We start from the raw sequence: 19,292 nt of genomic DNA, 5'->3' as shown, positions 1-19,292 counted from the left end.
TGTGTCCCGGGTTTGCCGGGCCACCAGGTTGAGTGATATGATTCTGTTTTGATATTTGTAAAAAAAAATTTAATTATATTTTTTAATTATATTTTTTTAATTAGTTATATTGTTTATATTTTTTTTTCTCGAGGAGATGAACCCTTTTTTTGAATGCGAGAATAGAATGATACTGCGACATGGACATGACATTGGACATGACATCACAGTCGTGGGGGAGTGGAGGAGTGTATTTTGCCATGACAAGCCCCGTACCGCACCGTGTAACTTACGTATCGTATCACAGATACGGCCAGACGAGGGCGGTCACGACCATACATACGCCCCATACGCCCTTCGCTGTATCCTGTATCTGTATTCTACACTACCCATCCCCCATCACCCCCCCATGAACATCGACGGCGAAGTGGATATCTCCAGAAGAAGAAGAAGAGAAGGAAGCTCTTTGGTGGACATGCACGGTTGCTCCCCTAACCCTGAACTTCGAGCTAGCGAAAGGAACTAGCTTATCTTGCTCGTGCAAGTACGACTGATGATGGGCCGATGACACACTTGCTGGCTGGGCTTCCATGATGGGCTTCTTCATCCCATGGATACCTCGTACCATGTCGACTCACTAACATCCTACATCCTAGGAGTGGGTGGGGGAAACCTTGCACGACGGGCTTGGCCGGCGCACGGAGAAATAATCAAGAAAAAAAAAAAAACAGGGAAAAGAGCTTGAGCAATTCGCCAGATCCAGAGAGATAGCTGCGTAGATAAGAGAGATAGATAAGCGAGGAGCAAGCAAACAAGGAGGAGGAGGAAGAGAAAGAGAAAGGGATGTAACACCACAACAAGCACAACCTGCAACCTGCCCCGTATTTTGTCGTTTGATTTGATTTTTATGTTTTACCTGTTTACTGGCCCGACAATTCCAGGCTCTGTATACAAAACTGCAGGACATTATCATGCCCATCCTCATTCCGCCAATTGGATACTAGTAACAAGTAAACTATTACAAGGGGGGGAAGAGAAAGAAAGGGGCGTCCTGAGCAGGAACTGAGGAAGCGCGCATTTATTTGGGAGCACACAGCAGTCTCTCTCTCTTGTAAAGTGCCCCAACTATAATTTAACGAACAAGTTTAGTTATGACGATATGAAATCATTGATCATTCGCCCCCGAAGCAAAATCTCCAGGGAAATAAGAATCTCACTCTCCGGGGTTCGCCGTGGGGGTTGGTTGGGGGGGGTTTATCCCTTTGATGAAAGGCATGCAACAAAAAAGCGATCGGGAGACTGACCCTTTTTCCTCTCCTTGATATCAAATACAAATACAAAATACAATACAGACTACCATGCTACAAGACGAAATAGAAAATGAACAGTGAGAGAGAGAGAAAGAGAGAGAGAGAGAGAGAGAGTCACGCCAATCGAATCAAATCACACATGTTCCAGCATCACGCATCGTTATATGCCACAGTACCACCTTGTTGCGCCCCAAAAACCTGCAGAAGCGCATCAAAGTTCCGGCTCCACCGCAGCGTTGCACTGGGCTGTTGCTCGTTGCGCTGCTTAGCTTGCTTAGCTTGCTTAGCCTGCATTGCTTTTGCTCTCGTACCTCGCCTTGCCTAGGAGGGCCGTTTCTTGTGGGGAATCCACACAGCGTTCCCTCTTTTCTTTTCTTTTTCTTTCCCTGTTTCTTTTTTGAGTTGTAGGGCGCCATGCTGGGGTTACATCATTCCTTCTGCGTGGCGTGGGGGGGCTTGGGGACTAGTGTTTAGGGGCGAGGAGAGCAACTAACTGACGAACCCAAGGTGGGTTGAGACCTCGACATCATCCATTCTTATTTATGGCATTATTTTTGTTTGTTCATAGGTTGGGCTGGGTTCGGTTTGGCCGCCACATTGGATGGAATATGGAAAGGAATATGGATGATGAAAGGGATGGATGGAATGGATGATCAGATGGAACACACACTTGTTTTGGGTTGGGCATCGGCTGAACCACAAAGTTTGATCAGAGTTTCGGCCGTTTATTTTTGGCACAGAAACTTCGCCCTTGGTTTCAAGATCCAGGAGAGGAAGGAGAATGGAGGCGACCTCGATGTACAGGTACAGGTGGAGGTACATGGACAGGTACATGGATAGCTACGTGTGGACTGCACCGTGTCTCCAAGCGACGATGGTAGCAGGTACATAGTACTTCATTCTCGCTGGGGTCCCCGGGTGTAGTTTGTTTGTTAGTGTGGGGAAGGGTACAGCACACATGGAGACAACGAGAAGAGAACGAGAAGGACCTTCTTTCGTCTCTTTGCAGCAAAGGAGCGCGGGACAGCGAGCAGTGCGTGGAGCAGACATTGCCAGGCTGGATTGTGTTCATATACAGATCGGACAGAAATGAATATATCAATATCTATATATACTGATGTACTGGACATGTACACAGTAAGTACCAGTGACTCCACGGGTTCTCCAAACTTATAACAACGTCATGGCTGGAGATAGTCCATCTGCGATCCATCTCCACCTTCGCGCCGCTTATTTTATCTGAATTCTTGCATGAAAGAAGAAGCAAAAGATCGAAAGACTCCAGCCAGCGACGTTTTTAATTTCCGCCGTGGCGTCCCTCGCCAATCGAAACCTGGCCGATGTATGGCTGATGTAAGCCCGCCGCCGCCTCCTGGCCCCAGACGCGCCAATCGTTGGCTGGTTTTGTTTTTTTTTTTTGGTTTTTCCTTTTTCTCATTTTTTTTCCTTTTGTCGTTCTTTTTTTATTTTAACCTTTGGCTTTTGTTTTGAGGGGGAAGAAAGTGCCCGGCGAGCTAACCCACTTCCGCGAGTGGCTTTGTGGCCTGCGATCCTTAATCTGACAACCACTTCTCTTTGCGAGATGTGCTAGTTGAATGCTGTCGTGGGAGCCAGAAGTCGTAGTCGTAGTGTCGGGTAAGCTCCAACAGACTCGATCCTCATCTGGCTAGCTCTGGCCAGCAAGCTTCGTGTCCGGGGTGCTTTCTGTCCATCTTTCCATGGTCACTGGCCATCATCCCCCAAGTGTCCCGATCCCCTGCTTCATTTCCCGGCTAGAACCTAGGGCCGCTGCTTTTCTCCAGTTTTTTTTTTCTCTCGTTGCTCTTTTTTTTTTTCTGATCCTGTGATTAAAACCACCCCTGCCGGCCCTCGAATCGCCATCCTCGGACCACAGAGGAAGGATATCCGCGTACTGTCCGTAGAGGGAGAGAGAGAGAGAGAGAGATTATTCCATAGCAATAGCGTACAGTACATCCCTCCGTAGCGTGATTATACTGCTTGCCTGCACCAATCTCCATCCAGGAAATTGAATCCTCCTCCGCCGTTTGATCTCGCCTGCCTGGGCACGTCCTGTGTACTTGCGACTTCTTTGTACACTGCACATCAACGACTGACTGCTGGCGCTGCTGGCGCTGCTGCAACGAGCTGCGAGTCTGCGAGTCTGCGACCTGCGACTGCTACGGACTCCACAGCTAGCTGGCTAGCTCGTGACCTGTTACTTCGTGGGCCAGCTTCCATCGCTACCCCATCGCCTGCTTTGGTGGTTCAGACCTCATTCTGGATGTAGCGTATGAGTCCCCTCTGACCTTGATCCATCCCAGTGGTACCGCTAAGGACTGGCTAAGGACTGGCTAAGGACTGGCCGCTGCGACTCCCGGCTTGCTCTAGCGTCCTCCACTGCTATCTCGCGCTAGTTTTTGCTCTCGCTCTCTCTTTTTTTCTCGCGCTCGCGTTGCTTGTGTCCGTGTGTCTTGTCGGATTCTGATCTGGGTGCATCCGTCCCCATCCCCATCCCCATCCCCATCGCCATCGCCATCGCCATCCCCCCCCCCCCCCCTGGCCTCCGTTTCCCCAGTCTTCCCCCAGTTCTCCAATCTCATCCCCCAGGTCTCTCGAGCCACCAGCCATCCGCCTTCCGCCATCCGCGGGCACTTTCTCCAATCGTCCCCAGCTCTTTGTTTCTTTTTTCCTTTTTCCAATTTTCCCCTTTTTTCCCTTTTTTGCCATTTTCTCCCCCTTCTTCACCCTGCGTCACTGGCTGTCTGTCGCGTGCTAGCTAGTGGTTGCCCCAGGTGCCCGCTCCATATCATCCTCTGCGACTCTGCAACTCTGCGACTCTGTGACTCTGCTAAAACTGCTTTACTACTGTCTCATCCGCCAGCCAACGCCAGCAACCACGCCAACGGCCCTCCACTGCGACCCTTTGCATTTGCCTCTCGTCTTGGCCAAGCGGTTGGCTTCTCACGCTCTGTCTCGTTCTGTCTCGCTCTCACGCGCTCACTGTTCCCCAGCTTACTCTCCTCTCTTTTTTTTCCCCTTTCGTTGGTTATTTACTTTTTCCGTCTTAAATTAGTCTCGAACGTATTTCGTGGGGACTCAGATCGCTCGCTTGCCTGATTTGCCTGCTTCTCTTCCTCCTCCCCTCCCCCCATCCCGGGGACGTTATTATATCTTGCCCCTCCGACGCTCATCTTTAAACCTGGTTTGTTTTTTGTTTTTCTTTTTTTTTTTCCTTCCCTCGTGCGCGCTCTTTCTCTCCGCTTCCTCCATTCAAACAAACCCTCTTTCCCCACGAAGCGGCTGTCAAAGCTTCCTGCGGAGGTCACAATCGCGTGCTGTGTGTGCGATTTGGTGCCGTCGATCCATTTTATTTTAATCATTGCTTTCTTTTAAACCTTTGCTTCTCTCTCTTGGATTGGATCTTGAATAATTCTTCATTCAATCCTCGTGTGCGTGTGTGTGTGTGTGTGTGTGTATGGACTAGGTAGGTCGGATCGATTGTGTTTTAATCTTGGTCCCGCTCTTCTGCGCCTCGAATTCTTGGGATTCAATTACCCTCACTCACTGTGATCAAACACACATCTCAACACCGGAGTGTATTGTTACAACTATCCTCTCTTTCTTGCCCACCATCTCCAAGCCCTACTCTCCCTTGTGAGGCCATTGTGCTCTCCTTTTCTCCTTTCCTCCTTGTACCCCTGCTGCGTCCAACACCTTGTTTTATTTTAAATTTTCATTTTATCAATTCACTAGTTAGACGCGTGGTTGAAATTGGGGTCTCCATAGTCCCACTACTGAGATTACTCCCTACCACTATCACCCCCTCCCCCAGTCTCCTCCCCACGCAGATTGCAGGCATCGATCGAGGCAAATAAGGTGTTTATTTTATATATCCCCGTGCTGACCTGCATCATCGCTGACATGCTGTCATAAATTGCCCCTTCCAATCATTTGCTCGTTTGGGCGTCGCATGTATTCCCCTCTTTCTAGATAAGAGCTCTTTCTGTCTTTTCTTTTGTACTTTTCTTTTACCTTTTCTTCTCGCGTTCCTTTTTGTTATCCTTTTCCAAGCGTGGGAAGCGGTTGAGTGGTCCATTGCTAACACTCGATGATCGCAGATCTTCAAGGGGGTTACTATATATTCTGATATACACAACACCCTTCTTGACACCTTAGTATCTTGTCGTTGCTCCGTTTCGACTCAATTCCCGCCACCACCATGTCTTCTCACGGTGAGAAACACTTGGATCCTCACAGCGAGAAACCGGTCGATGAGGAAATCGTCCAGTCCGCCCCGGAAATCACAGGAAAGCCATGGATGTACAAGCGTCCTAAGATCGGATCGTTCGCCCTTCCATACTATGCCTCCCCTTCTTCGCAGCTGCTCCTCGTCTCCTTCGTCTGCTTCCTCTGCCCTGGTATGTTCAATGCCCTGAACGGTCTGGGTGGAGGTGGCCAGCAAGACGACCATGCCGTCAACGTCGGAAACACCGCTCTCTACAGTACCTTTGCCGTCGTCGGTTTCGCTGCCGGTTCCATTGCCAATCGTATTGGTCTCCGCTGGACCCTTCTCTTCGGTGGCTTTGGTTACTTCCTCTACGTCGGATCTATGTTGTCGTACAACCACAACAAAAACTTGGGCTTCCTCACTTTTGCCGGTGCGCTGTTGGGTGCTTGTGCTGGTTGCCTGTGGTGCGCCCAGGGTGCCGTTATGATGAGCTATCCGGATGAGAAGTCCAAGGGCAGATATATTTCCTGGTTCTGGATCATTTTCAACTTGGGTGGTGTTATTGGAGGCTTGGTAAGGTTTCTTTTTCTTTCTCTGTTATGCTGTTGTTTTTCATCTTCGAGTTTGAATTAATCGTGGTGATCCATAGGTTCCTTTGTTCCAAACACTGAACGTCAAAGAAGGCAGAGCCGTTGGTGACGGAACCTACATCGCCTTCATGGTTCTCATGTTCATCGGTTTCGTTCTCTGCTTCTTCCTGGTTGAGTCCAAATACGTCCGTCGTGATGACGGTTCGCAGGTCATTGTCATGAAGAACCCATCCTGGTGGTCCGAAATCAAGGGCCTTGGCGAGGTTCTGATCTCCGACTGGTACATCGTCGCCCTCTTCCCCATGTTCATCGCCAGTAACTGGTTCTACGCCTACCACTTCAACAACGTCAACGCTGCCAAGTTCAACATCCGCACTCGCTCCCTGAACAGCTGCCTCTACTACCTCGCCCAGATGTTTGGCGCGTTCGGCTTTGGATACATGTTGGATACCCCCTCTCTGCGCCGCACCACTCGTGCTCGTCTTGGCCTGGGTGTCCTTTTCGTCTTCACCATGGCCGTCTGGGGTGGTGGTTATGCCTGGCAACGCGGGTATACTCGCGCGGATACCGCCCCTAAGGATTCGCCCCGTATCGATTTCAAGGACTCCGACTATGTTGGTGGTATGTTCCTGTATATCTTCTACGGTGTCTACGACGCTGCGTACCAAACCTGCGTGTACTGGTGAGTGGTTTCCCCCACCTTCTTGTTTACATCGTCACTTTGATTTCAGAAAGGAATATCAAAGTCGAAAGTTAAAGGGGAGAAAATAGATTTGCTGATATATTTCTTTTCGAAAATTCCAGGTTCATGGGTGCCCTGAGTAACAACAGCCGTAAGCTTGCCAATTTCGCTGGTTTCTACAAAGGTCTCCAATCCGCCGGTGGAGCCGCTACCTGGCAGTAAGTTCCCAACCCTTCCCGTTCCGTGTCGCTCATATCCCTCCCACACAATCTCTCTCTTTCTCTGTGTGTGTATGTAACTAGACCAACGAACCCCAACTAACCATCCCCCTACAACTCCACAGAATCGACGACCACAAGGTCCCCTTCATGTCCGTATTCGCGATCAACTGGGGCCTGCTGTGCGGAAGCATGCTGATCGCCCTGCCCGTCATCCTCTTCAAGATCAAAGACACCGTCGACATCGAGGAGGATCTCAAGTTCTCCGACGAGACGCTGGAGGAAGTCGCACCCACGGCGATGCGGGAAGGCCGTGGTTTCTCCTCCGGTGCGGATCTTAATTAACACCTTAACACCTAAACCCGACACCTAACACTTAATAATTTTTGCTTTTTTTCTTTTATGATTTTTTGTTCACGTTTAAATACCCGGATGGCGAGGAGGATGTCGGAAGATGTGGAGGGGAGTGAAGTGTGTGTAGCGGGCGGTGGAGTGGTGTTGAACGCGGTGTGGGATTGGAATGGATCGTGATGTAATTGGGACTTGTAAGGTTTGTTGATAGATGTGATGTGGTTGTGTGTGCGTGGGTTTTGAATTTTCTTTTCTTTGTTGTTTTGAAGAGGATTTTCGATGGTGGTGGCAGATGATGTACAGGACAGACAACGGGGCAGCTATTTTGATCTTGATGTTGATGCGATGTGATGTCGATGCCTATATGCCATGCAATGCAATCCAATGCAATGCGAATCTGTGTGCCAGTGCCCAGTGATCAGTGCCCAGTGATCAGCGAACAGTTAACAGTGAACAGTGAACACCTCCCCCCTTCATCATCAGCCAGTCAGCCAGCCTGTCAGTCCAACAACCAACCAGCTAACCTGGGCTATGTTGGTTAGGATTGGGAGTTAGATTGTGGTTTAGTGCTGGTGAGAGATGAAAGCGCAATGTGGAAGGAACCTTGGGGTTGGGAACTTAAAACTCTTCTCTTCTCTTCTCCTCCTTACTACTCTTCTCTTCTTTTCGTTTCTTTTCTTTCGAATATGGTATCTTCTTCTATTTTTCCCCCTCCTCTGATCTCTGACGATGTCGACGTTGATGTTGATGTTGATGTTACAATTTTTTTTTCTTTTTTTTTTGGTAATTATTTGTTTTTATTAATAGGAAGTAAAGGAAAGTAAAGTAATGAGATGAATATAAATAAGTACAGGACATTAAAGAAAGAAAGTATGTAACTACGGCTACGGTACGTAAGGTAAATACTTATATATATAAATGTATCTCCATATGTCTCTTTTGAGAGAGGAGGAGTGAGTTAGTTTTAGTTTCATGTGGTGGTGGTGGTGTGTGGATTTTTTTATTTCCCCCCCTTCTCTCTCCCCTTTCTGATCGTCGAAAGCAAAGATTAGATAGAAGCTGCCAGCCAGCGATGAAGTCTGATATGTAAGTTATTTATTTTCTATTTCTAATGCAAACGCTGGATTTTCGTACATTTGATATCTATATATCTATAAAAACAATGTCCATTTAGTAATGGTTTGGATGGCGTTGAAAAAAAAAGAATCTTTTTGTTTTTTCGGGCGGGCTGGCTTTCTCTCGTCTTAGGGGTTATGGTGTTAAGGGTAGGGAGGGAGCAAGGCCACTCACTCACTCACTCACTCACTCACTGCCTATTAACACATACCTATCGAAGAAGAAATTGTAAAATGGAACAGACCGAGTCCTGCGGTAAATCCCATCCAGCAATCAACGCAAACAATCCTCTGAACTGGGAGCCCGGAATCGCCGATCGTGCCCATTTCCCCTCGCCCCTTGCTATTAGGAGAACTGAGTAGATGAATGGGGAATGGGGGTTTCTTCGGCAAAGATCATGTCTCGATTCCAAGAAGCAAAATGGAGTATGCGCGAGGTATCCGCCGTCGGGGTCAAGAGAGTCAGTCGAGTCAGTTGGAGTCAGTCGGAGTCGAGTTGGCCTCCTGGAGTGGTCTCGCATCCTATCCTAGCACGATATGATATTCCAGTACAGGCTGGATATATAACAGGGGTGAGGGCAGGGTGAATAACAAACGTTTTCAATAGCCGTGACACAACAATCTGCTGTGGACAACTTCAATTTGATGAAGGAAATACGAACTTGGCGTTGCAGCCTGGGACTCAGCAGCTGATAGAATTCTTATGAATTGGTAAAATTTTATAGGAAATCTTTTTTTTTTTTTCACGTTCGCAAGAGAAAAAAAAAGGGGAAATGGACAGGGGCAGCTTGAAACTAGTAAGTAGGCAACCGAAGGCGTTTGTTTACTTTTATTAAGCATATCATTTTCTTGAGTAAAAAGATCAATCATCATGGCTCGCCGAGTTTTCCGGGCTGAAAAAAAGAAGAGACGAGGGAGGAATGAAGAAATCACATAGTAATATAATAATAAATCAAATGACATACAAATGAAGCATACACATACACACACACACCCAAAAAATAAAATAAAATAAAATAAAAAAGAGAGAAAAAAACTAGTCCTTATAAACACCCAGGTCTAATTTGATCTTTCGTAATAAAAATAGGAAAGGAGGAAAAAAATACGGAAAACAGTCTTAAAGCTTGTGTCGTTACATTAAGGATTGTGGATTGTTGGCATATCAGGACATGAGTCACATACACTAGGTCAAATCGATGCATTGAAGCCCATACCAATTGGCATGCTGATTGCTCTTAGTTGAAATGACTCGGATCCGTTAGGAGACATGGGGCTCGCAGCGTTTGCGCCTACGTTCTCCACGAATGCATGCTTCGAGTATCTGTCGGAAGTATCGACCTGTTCCCCAGCTTTGTCGTCGGAGTCCGACGGGTTCTGGCCATGATGAGAGTCCATTTGCATGTTATTATTATTGTCTGTACCCATGTTGTGGTTGTTGTTGTTCTCAGGAAAGTCTTGCATCCAGTCAATGTGATCAAGGCTGAATCTGCTGCTGTTGTCGTTTGACATGCTCGAAATTGTGGGGTCAATGCCACCAATGGCATTTTCGCTGGCATAGTAGTTCGCACCTGTATCATCGAAATTTATCAATGCGTCGAGGTCGTTCTGGTTGATGTCTGCATCGTGGGCAAGATTCATGAACTCTGCAAGATTCGAGTCACTATCCTCAGCACCGTTGACATGGGCTTCGTCTGAGAAAAAATCTGGGTGGATGTTGTTAATGCTTCCGTTTTCACTTCCCACGGATTGGGGTGGAGTTGAAGTGTAAAAAGTATCTAGTTTCTCCACCTGTGCGAAGTGAACATTGGGCGTAACTGAAGGATATGTGAAGTCTGGAATTTTATCCGTCATGCTGTCTGGAGGCGGGGTCAAGGTATCGACATGTCCGGTTGAGAAACGAATTGCGCCTGGTTGAACCGATCGCCCTTGTCGCCCTTGAGGAACCTGAGTAGTAACTTGAATACCAGCTTTCCGAATGGCCGCCTCAAGGAAGGAAGTTGCGAAGTCTGCAGAGGCGTAAATTTCTCTCAGTCTTTGCAAGATCTGCATACACTGATAAAAGCGATGCAAACTGGCGGATCGAACATCGAGGTCATTAGATTTGATATCAAGGAGGTGGATGATGACGGCAGGGAGCAGAACGGTGACTCCAGTGGTTGGGAGGTAACGTGTCAGGTCCATCGTATGCAAGCGTTGGGCAATATCTGTGATTTCAATTGCAGCAGAGCGGACTTTGCTGCGGGACAGGTCTTGAAGCCCAGTTTCAACCGTTGGGAATGGCGTAGGTGGAAGAACTTGTGGACGATGTAATGCACTAGAGGTTGTGAGGTATATCATCCTCAGCAATGCCCGATGGATATGAAGGACTTCTTCCCCATTCGCAAAGCTGGGTGATGAAGGGCGTCGATACTGAGCCGCTTCCGGGAGATCAGCCAGCCAGGCCTCCAGTTCCTGATCACATTTTCGGACTTCACATGTTTCCGATGTAGCCTTTTTTGGGACCAACATCATTGTAGTCTCTGTCGTGCCTCCAAACTTGTGTCCAAGAATAGAATATTGCGCGCGAAGGACATGACTTATGCAAAGACATAGTTTGGATTTCTCCACGAACATGGATGCAAGCTGTCTTTGTTGATCAATGTTATGGACCAATTCACAATCTCCAACAATTTGTAGAGCTTCCGCGGAGAGAGGCTGGATATCAAAATCGTCCAACGTGAGCATAGGAACATTGCAGTCTTCGTCTTTGATCCGTGTGGGTCGTCGCATGCCAAGGGCGATAAGTCGGTCACGGGTGTAGATACTCCACCAAACACGTTTCCAAAGTTTCTGGCGTCGAGAGTCCATACAGGAGGTAGATGGATCTCGATGGAGGCCAATGGTATGTCCAAGGGATAAGCTCACACCCATCCAATGCCAAGTATCTTTTTGGTCATCCGGCATTTCATACCAGTGAGTCATCAGCAAAAGGGATTGGACCAAGGATATCCGATCAACTTCATAATCGAAATCATATAAAAGCTAGAAGTTGAGAGATAGGTTAGTGAGAATTCCGGACAACAAAACAAATATAAATTCTCCATACCCTAGCCCGTTGAAAGAAAGCTTTCCTGGCCTCCTTTCTTGATTCGTATCCTGCCTCTATCAGGTGCTTCATAGAAATGAAGGCCGTTCCGGCAAACATAGTCGCTTGAAACAGAAGAAGGCTCATGCGAAGAGAACCATCATTCCGCGCTATAGTCCGTAAAAATTCATCCAATTCTAACAACGGCATGTACGGATGGACGAATTGCAGGTAGCTTTTCATAAGTTCATTGCGAAGTCCCTGACTCGGAATTGTCAAAGCACCCTTAGCTTCAAGGTACGCAATATCGTCAGACTGAAACTTCGCTGGAAGAGGACGAATAAAGTTGGGCAGCCAGCCTTTAGCTTGCTGGGAGATTTTTGGGGAAATGGGCCCTCCAAAATCAACATCAAGTAGTTGCTGAACAGCAGAGGTCATATTGCGCAGGGAGTGAGCAACTGGACGGGCCGAAATGCTTGACATTCTTCGCTGTCGATGTTCATGCTTGACCCGGCTGCCTTGCGTTTGATCTACAAGAAACATTAGTAAAATGGTAAGGTCATATCTAGAAAGGTTATAAAAGACGAACATAGCAGGTGCGGAACGTGGTGGCCGTGGTCGAAATCCACCGAGAGTTGGTTTGGGGACAACGGAGCTAGCGGATCAGAAATGGGTGCTTTGATATGATCATCATTATTGGTGTTGAAGGCAAATGCGGAATCATCTGGTGTGTTGGCGGGTTGTACTTGTGACGGCTTGGAGGCACTTCCCTCAGTTCGGGATTTCCTGAGAGCCGATCTCTATAAGCTTTCATTCAAGTTATACACAGAGGTTATGCTCTTGGGCAAGCAAACTGACTTTCTGCGCTTGCTCTCGGTGACGACGCATTTAACTTCGTCCAATCTGCAATTGGTACACGGAGAACCATTTTCTACCACATCACATCGGACCTTGCGCGCCCTGCAACAGCAGCAAGCCTTCGATGCTCGTCGTTTTATCGGGCGTGATGTCGTCTGAATGCCTGCAGCCGCGGCTTTCCGCTTATTCTGCCGCTGGGGTTCCACTGCCTCAAGAGAGACCATCGCGAAGAAATTTGCAAAATGCACAATCGGCAGAGTAGTATACAGGAGATGGTAACTTTTCAAAAGCTAGCAGTCGGCCTCCAAAATCAACTCATTTATGAAGGAAAAATCTGAAAGCAAAAAGGAACCGCGAATGTGAATAGGGTACGATATGATCCAATGTAACGCTCTCCAAAAACCCAAAACGCGAAAGGTGGAGAGTTCCTAACTCACGCAAAATTGATTTGTAAGGGAGAAGATGCCAAAATACACGAAAAAGGGAGAGGTCGGGAGGGGAATGAGCTCTTATGTAGGCCAGCGCATTCCGGTGCAAAGCTTGCTCGTTCTCCAAGCTGAATCCACAGCTCTTTGCCATTGTCGCCTTCCCCATATCAGATATGGGACTCGCGGGCTCCATTGTATGCGCGGTGGACCTGTGGAGAACCTTCCAAGGTTGTTCTGGGGTTGCGGCGGGGCGCCAAAACCACGAGCTCCTGGAACAATTGACGACTGCTCAAGCTCGTAAACGGAGTCACGAAATGACGAAACAGCGCGCCTTTTTGGGCATTCCTCGACGCTAGACTGGGTTGACAATGGGACCAAGAATTTCCCAGAATTCCTGCAACAGGAGAGAAAAGGAGTTGAACCACCAATCACCAAGTCCAGGCAGAGTCAACCCCACATGAACCGCCGAGAGCCCGCCTCCGAGTACACAGCAAGTCCGCTTACTGTAACTGGTTAGTGGTTGGATTCGCCGTGTAGTTGGCAGAGAAAAGAATTTTCCTGCCAAGATCTTGCACGTCTTTTTGCCGAAGTTCTGGTCCGGCATCTCAAGGATGTGTTCTCATGATCTAAAAGTTCACATTACCTGGGAAGGCTCAAGCGATGGCCAACTATGACTGGCTATGACATGAACTAGTAATAATGTCCAAATGTGCGACCTGCCGTGTATGGACTTTTAAGTAATATAAAGACCGTTTGAGTTTGCGCCCAATATTCTATTTTTTATCATTGCCATGCCTCAGAATTGTGCTTGAGCGATGAAATGCCGAGAGCCGGACCGTTTGCGCCAACGTACGCACTGGGCAGCCGATGATGATATGAATTTCCCATTCATGTTTAAAGTGGCAATGTTCATATTTTGATCATTGATTTTGCCCGCCGGTTTGCCATCCAATAAACTTTGGTGGAAATCGATAATTCCTAGTAACGTTCGCAGGAAATTGCCAAGCTGGGAAACTTGCCTCGGGCTGCGACTGATGGTGTTCGGTGTTCAGTGCCCTCCAAGGTTACGGGTCAGGGACAACTAACTGTCTACCTTGGTTCCCCGGACATAAAGAACTAAGTTTTCAGTGGGCCATGCATTATTAATTATGTGTTGCTAGTTCTCAGCATACAGTTTTCTTGCCCTGCGCGAATATCAGATCGGGATGTCTCTTCTTCTAACCGGGTGAATTTAACCGCAAATCATTTATCATTCCTCATACGCGCAACTATTTGCTCAATCATTGTAATTTCATAGAGAGTTGAGAATAGCAGGACTGCTTGACATTGATGATTATTTTCGACCTATAAAGTGGTTTTGCTGTCGCAGCAGTTCCTTGTCATAGAACCACATTTCGAGTTTATGGCGGTCAGGTGGCCAGATTGTGGAACGAAACAAGTTGTTGTGCAACCTTGGCTCAGGAAATCCCAGCCCTGGCCCTACACTTGCGGGTTGAACTTTCGAGATCGAGATGTTGGTTTGCTCAACCTACACAAAGTTTGAATCGAGGCGCTTTCCATCCAGCCCGGAGTTCGAACCACTGCACTGAAGGCCGAGGTTGCTCGTTTGGCTTTCACAACGTGAATTGGGGCGGATATCCCTTTATCGACGGACATCCCCAGCAATGGACTTGGAAGGATTTTTCCGAGACGTTCATCCAGACCCCGTTGATCCGAGCCATCACGCTCAGTGACGGAGGTTTTTTTTGGCTAGCCTGTTGTGGAGATCTATCGCTGCCACGCGACTGGCCTTCGATTACGAGGGGCGAACCCGATGAAGAAAGCGGGGAGAGGCAACACTGTAGGCGCACGAAGAATGACAAACAACAACACTCGCAACTAATAATATTAGCGGCATGCCCTAGGTATGCAGGGCTCGGTGGCAGCTGTCACTCTCCTTACTCTTCAAGAACGCCCTCTCTGCTGAAAGGTTAGATAGAAGTTCTGCACATGTTGAGCGAAGTTGCCCGCCTTGGGCAGTACCTCGAATCCCCCGTGATCTGGATACCCTAATTGCCCATTCTCGAAGTAGCTAGCCCCGTAGAGACTGCCCAAGCAACAGCAATCGAAGATGGCCTCTCACCAACTGCTTCAACGTGCTGTGGAGGAAGTTCGAGGGAATTTTCTCCACCAAGCTAAGAGTGGTTACATGCCTCCCTTGCGCTGTCTCTAGTGCCCCAGCCACGCGATCCTTATGGAGCATTGACCCAGCATTCGTGAAGTTTAAAATAGCTCCATGTGTCTTGACCACTAAGTCTTTGGACAGGGCCACCTTATTTTCTGGTGAATTATTTTACGGTCACTATTTTCACTTTATTGTTTTCAATACTCTCGGATTTCTTTCATCCCGCTCAAAGTTCAAGCTGTTGACAAATTTTGGTAGAACTCGGTAACGAAGCCGGTTCCTTGAAGGTTAAATGAAGGAAAAATTCTGACTTTTTCTAGAATTGCGGAGTCCATTCGATCTCGACTGATGAGTGGAAGCCTCCCTAGCCCTATTTTATCTGTTGGAACCCTTTTCTCCAATTTTCTTTTGCAAAAAGCCCCTCCCGAGTGCGTGGCGCATTCCACTCCAAAATGGTCAAGAATTTCTGAGCCATCCCCCCAGAAATGAGACGCTGGCCTTCATGTCATCAACATTATTATCATTCTTAGCTAAAACCCAAACCCCAAAACCGGGGAGAACTTCGCAAAACGTGCTCCGCAATCGTCCGGAAATAGTCCGTTCCGCACGCCGCGGTATTCGCCGCAAGCGCACCCTGAACACGCTAACACTCTGGGGTTTGCAAGTTATGATTTGCTCGGGTGTCCATAGACAGTGGAAAAGAAGCAGCTCTCTAAAATAGCCTCATTCATCTGGGAACGCCAGGGTAGTGGAGGATTGTAGCGGGAAAAAAAAGAAAGGCCAGATTCTGACAACTCCCCTCCGCATTGACGGATTTATCGCCCTGTGTCAACCAAGAACGGCATGCCGCTGATCTAGAATCCATGCTCCTCAACCCCTATTTTATACGAGTGCCAAACAATCGAGCTTCCTCTATTGGAAATGTGCACGACGGGGATTCCCTAGCGGCTAGTCCAAGGGAATGTTAGTTGGTGCGCAACGGAGCCTATGCTTACGCTCACAGCTATTTTGATTATATTTTCCTTATATATATATTTTTTTACATATTACCCGTCGGAAGGATAAAAGCTTGTACCATTTTCTCCAGACTGGAGCAGACGTCTATTGATTCGCCAGTGATTTCTCGATCAAGGTGGGATCAGGAGAACGGTAGATGAACTATTGCCCAAGAGGAGGATACAATAATAACTGCCATGATAATTAATGAACATTGAGGGGAACGATGCGGGGGAACTGGCGGATGGATTGCGGAGACAGTCGGGGATAGCAACAGTTTCGTTGGGGAATTTCTCGGCCGAGGTGCTTTAGCACACTGTTCCCCGATATCGCTCTTTGCCTTCTGGGCGGTCTTTCCCCCCCGCCTTGTTTGCCCTCCCTGTCGCTGGCCTATTATGGATGCTGACAAGCATGTTTCGCTCATAGATGCTGATTTACGACATATAAGACGACGAAACTAGATATCTAGCTGTCGATTAGGTAGATGTTGCCCGGGGCAATGAAATGATCAGTCAATCTATGGCTGAGCAACAGGGGCCACCTGATGACAGTTACATCGCAGAACCTTCGGAATATTCTGCCACTACACACTTCTACAACTACCTTTCTCTTTAAGGAATGGATTAGGCCATTGTATGGGCATTATTGCGTGATACAACATATCAAACATTGTTGAATGCGGGCTGTTCAATATATTGGGTCATGAGTGTGGCCCGAATCTGATATTCCTATTCACTTCGTATAGATCCTGAATTCAGATTGCCTTATAATGGCATGGAGCTCATGATACCCTCCCCCAAAAATAACCCATTAACTCATCTTTTTACACACCGTGTCAACTAGAAATGCTCAGGACCGAGGGACTCTAGCGCATTATTCTTGAGGGCAAGCGTCTGCCGTGGCTGCAAGCCGTTGTCCTGCGTTGATCATCTTTGGCATCAGGGTATTGATGGGGGTTGATGATTGAGTTGGTCGATGTTAAATGTTTAAGGGGTTGATTAGGGGTTTGGGGTTAGGGTTAGGGTTAAGGTAAATGGCTAGGGTATTTCTGCTGCCTAGCCACTAACTAACCTTTCGGAGAGCCAGCGAGTTCCGATTTGACCCTGTCACCTCTTTCTTCAATATATGGAAGCCTGACTAAATGGCAAAAATATGTGGTTGTTGACTTGCATGACGCTGGCGTCTTTGGGCACGATTCGATAGGCGTGCGAAGCAGAATGTATACGAGCGTGATAAACGACGCAGGCAGCAAAATTAACAGTAAAAAGCAACAATTCAGCGATTAAATATTCAGTCATCTGCCCGAAGCAGCACTTCCCCAGTGTGCCTTGTTTCAACATATAATCTATCTCGTCCATTCATCGCACTATAAAAACAAAAATGAAAATCGCCATAATCGGCGCAGGCATTGGCGGTTGCGCCGCATATCTTTCCTTGAAAAAGCGCCTCCCAAAGCCATTATCTCCATCCCAAGATCACGAGTATACCATCTATGAAGCCTACGATACACCCCGGAACTTTGAATCGCCGCATTCGCTGGGAGAAACCCATTCTGCCTCTCTTGTTGTGGGTGGAGGTCTTGGTGTAGGCCCCAATGGGCTAAGGGTCCTCCGACGACTGGATGAGGAACTTTTCCACGACGTTGTGCGAGCCGGGTACCCCTATGCCTCAATGAAGTTTATGAACTCCTATGGCTTCACAATGATGCGGATGTCTAGTCGCTGCGGTTCTGATCCGGAGATTAATTCTGTTTCCATGAGCAGACATGCGATCTGGAGGACTCTACGGAGTCGCATTCCGGATGGAGTTATTGTGACTAAACGTGTCGCAGAGGTCGTATCCAATACGAATGGACCAAATACAATCAAATTCGCGGATGGGAGCGCAGACGTGGAGGCGGATCTTGTAATTGGCGCGGATGGCTTGAGGAGCGTAGCGAAGAGGGCCCTGTTTCCTGGCGCAACTCAGGATCCGTACCCTCCACATTACCAGTTGAGTTTTTAGGCCTCCCCACATCTAACATCCATCTAATATTCTTTTTCCATAGAGGAATTGTTGGTATTGGTGGCTTTGTGCCCCTGGCCGACGTCAGGCCAGATGTCGAAGCAGGCGCCATGACTATTGTGTTTGGAGGGAACGGCTTCTTTGGCTATGCTCCCTCAGAGACCAGCCCTGAAGCTCCTAACCAACACATACCGCAAGGAGTAATGCCTCCTGGAAAGACCGTTATGTGGTGGTCCACATACGAGATTGACGAATGCCCTAACCCCAAGACCATTGATAAAGAAGCCGTGAAGCAAGACCTGCAGAAGCGGCATGGTAACTGGCGAAACCCTGTAATCCAGAAGATTATCAGCAGTGCCAATGTCGAAACGATGTATCCTGTGTGGACGACCCCTGACTTGCCAACATGGGAGAGTGACGGGGTTGTGTTGATTGGAGATGCGGCGCACACATTGCCCCCAACTTCTGGACAGGGAACGTCGCAGGCGCTGGAGGATGTAGAGTGTTTCACGATGTTCCTGGCCCATTATTTGAGGAAAGCATACGATGGCAAATCTCCAGAGGAGCCAGCGGCGGTAACGGAAGCGGAGACGGGCGCGATTTCACAGACTTCGAAAAAGTACATGGAAATCCGCCAGCCGCGGGTTAAGGATATTCTCACGAAGTCGAAAAGAATGGAGAATAAGAAGAGAAACTTGAACATCATTGAGGAATGGCTGTTGTACCTCGTATTTTTTATCATGGGTGAGCTCTCATCATATCAGCCGGTTTTCAAATACGACAAAATTTGGCTAACACCCCATCCTGCGATGACAGGCCGCCTGCCAACCCTACCTTGGATAAAAAATCCATTTGCCTATGACATCGCGGAAGAAGTCAGTCATGTCATTGAGTTGGAGAACCAAAAGGAGCCGAAAAAGGACTCGAAGTAAGACCAAATCAAACTGCTCTTGTGGATCAGCAAACCCATGCACCCTGTTCAACAGGTCTTCTCTGATCCGTTCACCTTTGCTCCTCCATAATATCTTGTTCTTAATTCATATTATACCCCCTCGAGATTTAAATTCTCATTTGCTATTGGATAATACTTCCCTGGACAATAATCCATGTTTTTTCTTGTCTCGGCGTAGTCATTAGTTATTTGTCGGATAAACTGAACGCTCTATCCTGACAATGTAAATAACATTCCCCATGGGCTGATCTACTCTCACACAAAGAGCACCTATAAGAAAAAGAAAAAGAAAAAAAAACATAAAATGTTGAAGCGTCTCTGATAGACATAGTTTTGTCGGGTATTCAGTTACA

The 19,292-nt window shown here is 47.7% G+C and overlaps 5 protein-coding genes across 5 annotated transcripts; 2 read left to right on the top strand and 3 right to left on the bottom strand.

Annotated features, from left to right (window-relative positions):
* Nucleotides 1-1,439: 1,439 nt before the first annotated feature.
* Nucleotides 1,440-2,123, bottom strand: HCBG_08760 (uncharacterized protein; the record flags this gene model as incomplete). Its single annotated transcript, XM_045435809.1, has 3 exons — nt 1,440-1,610; nt 1,788-1,824; nt 1,960-2,123. 3 exons carry the CDS (start codon nt 2,121-2,123, stop codon nt 1,440-1,442), a joined length of 372 nt encoding a protein of 123 aa, XP_045283601.1.
* Nucleotides 2,124-2,757: 634 nt separating this feature from the next.
* HCBG_08759 (uncharacterized protein) lies at nt 2,758-3,527 on the bottom strand (the record flags this gene model as incomplete). Its single annotated transcript, XM_045435808.1, has 2 exons — nt 2,758-2,955; nt 3,405-3,527. The coding sequence occupies 2 exons, from the start codon at nt 3,525-3,527 to the stop codon at nt 2,758-2,760; spliced, it is 321 nt and encodes a 106-aa protein (XP_045283600.1).
* A 1,981-nt stretch (nt 3,528-5,508) lies between these two features.
* Nucleotides 5,509-7,752, top strand: HCBG_08758 (DUF895 domain-containing protein; the record flags this gene model as incomplete). Its single annotated transcript, XM_045435807.1, has 4 exons — nt 5,509-6,090; nt 6,167-6,789; nt 6,912-7,007; nt 7,133-7,752. 4 exons carry the CDS (start codon nt 5,509-5,511, stop codon nt 7,350-7,352), a joined length of 1,521 nt encoding a protein of 506 aa, XP_045283599.1.
* Nucleotides 7,753-9,661: 1,909 nt separating this feature from the next.
* On the bottom strand, nt 9,662-12,619 carry HCBG_08757 (uncharacterized protein; the record flags this gene model as incomplete). The annotated part of the gene is made up of 4 exons (XM_045435806.1): nt 9,662-11,494; nt 11,559-12,067; nt 12,127-12,323; nt 12,396-12,619. The coding sequence occupies 4 exons, from the start codon at nt 12,617-12,619 to the stop codon at nt 9,662-9,664; spliced, it is 2,763 nt and encodes a 920-aa protein (XP_045283598.1).
* Nucleotides 12,620-17,363: 4,744 nt separating this feature from the next.
* HCBG_08756 (FAD binding domain-containing protein) lies at nt 17,364-19,068 on the top strand (the record flags this gene model as incomplete). Its single annotated transcript, XM_045435805.1, has 3 exons — nt 17,364-17,956; nt 18,031-18,731; nt 18,804-19,068. The coding sequence occupies 3 exons, from the start codon at nt 17,364-17,366 to the stop codon at nt 18,917-18,919; spliced, it is 1,410 nt and encodes a 469-aa protein (XP_045283597.1).
* Nucleotides 19,069-19,292: the final 224 nt, after the last annotated feature.

This window comes from Histoplasma capsulatum (genome assembly GCF_000150115.1).
Source record: "Histoplasma capsulatum G186AR genomic scaffold supercont2.17, whole genome shotgun sequence".
NCBI lineage: Eukaryota > Fungi > Ascomycota > Eurotiomycetes > Onygenales > Ajellomycetaceae > Histoplasma > Histoplasma capsulatum.
The sequence above is the reverse complement of the archived record's forward strand: the minus strand, read 5'-3'. Positions and strand labels throughout refer to the sequence as shown.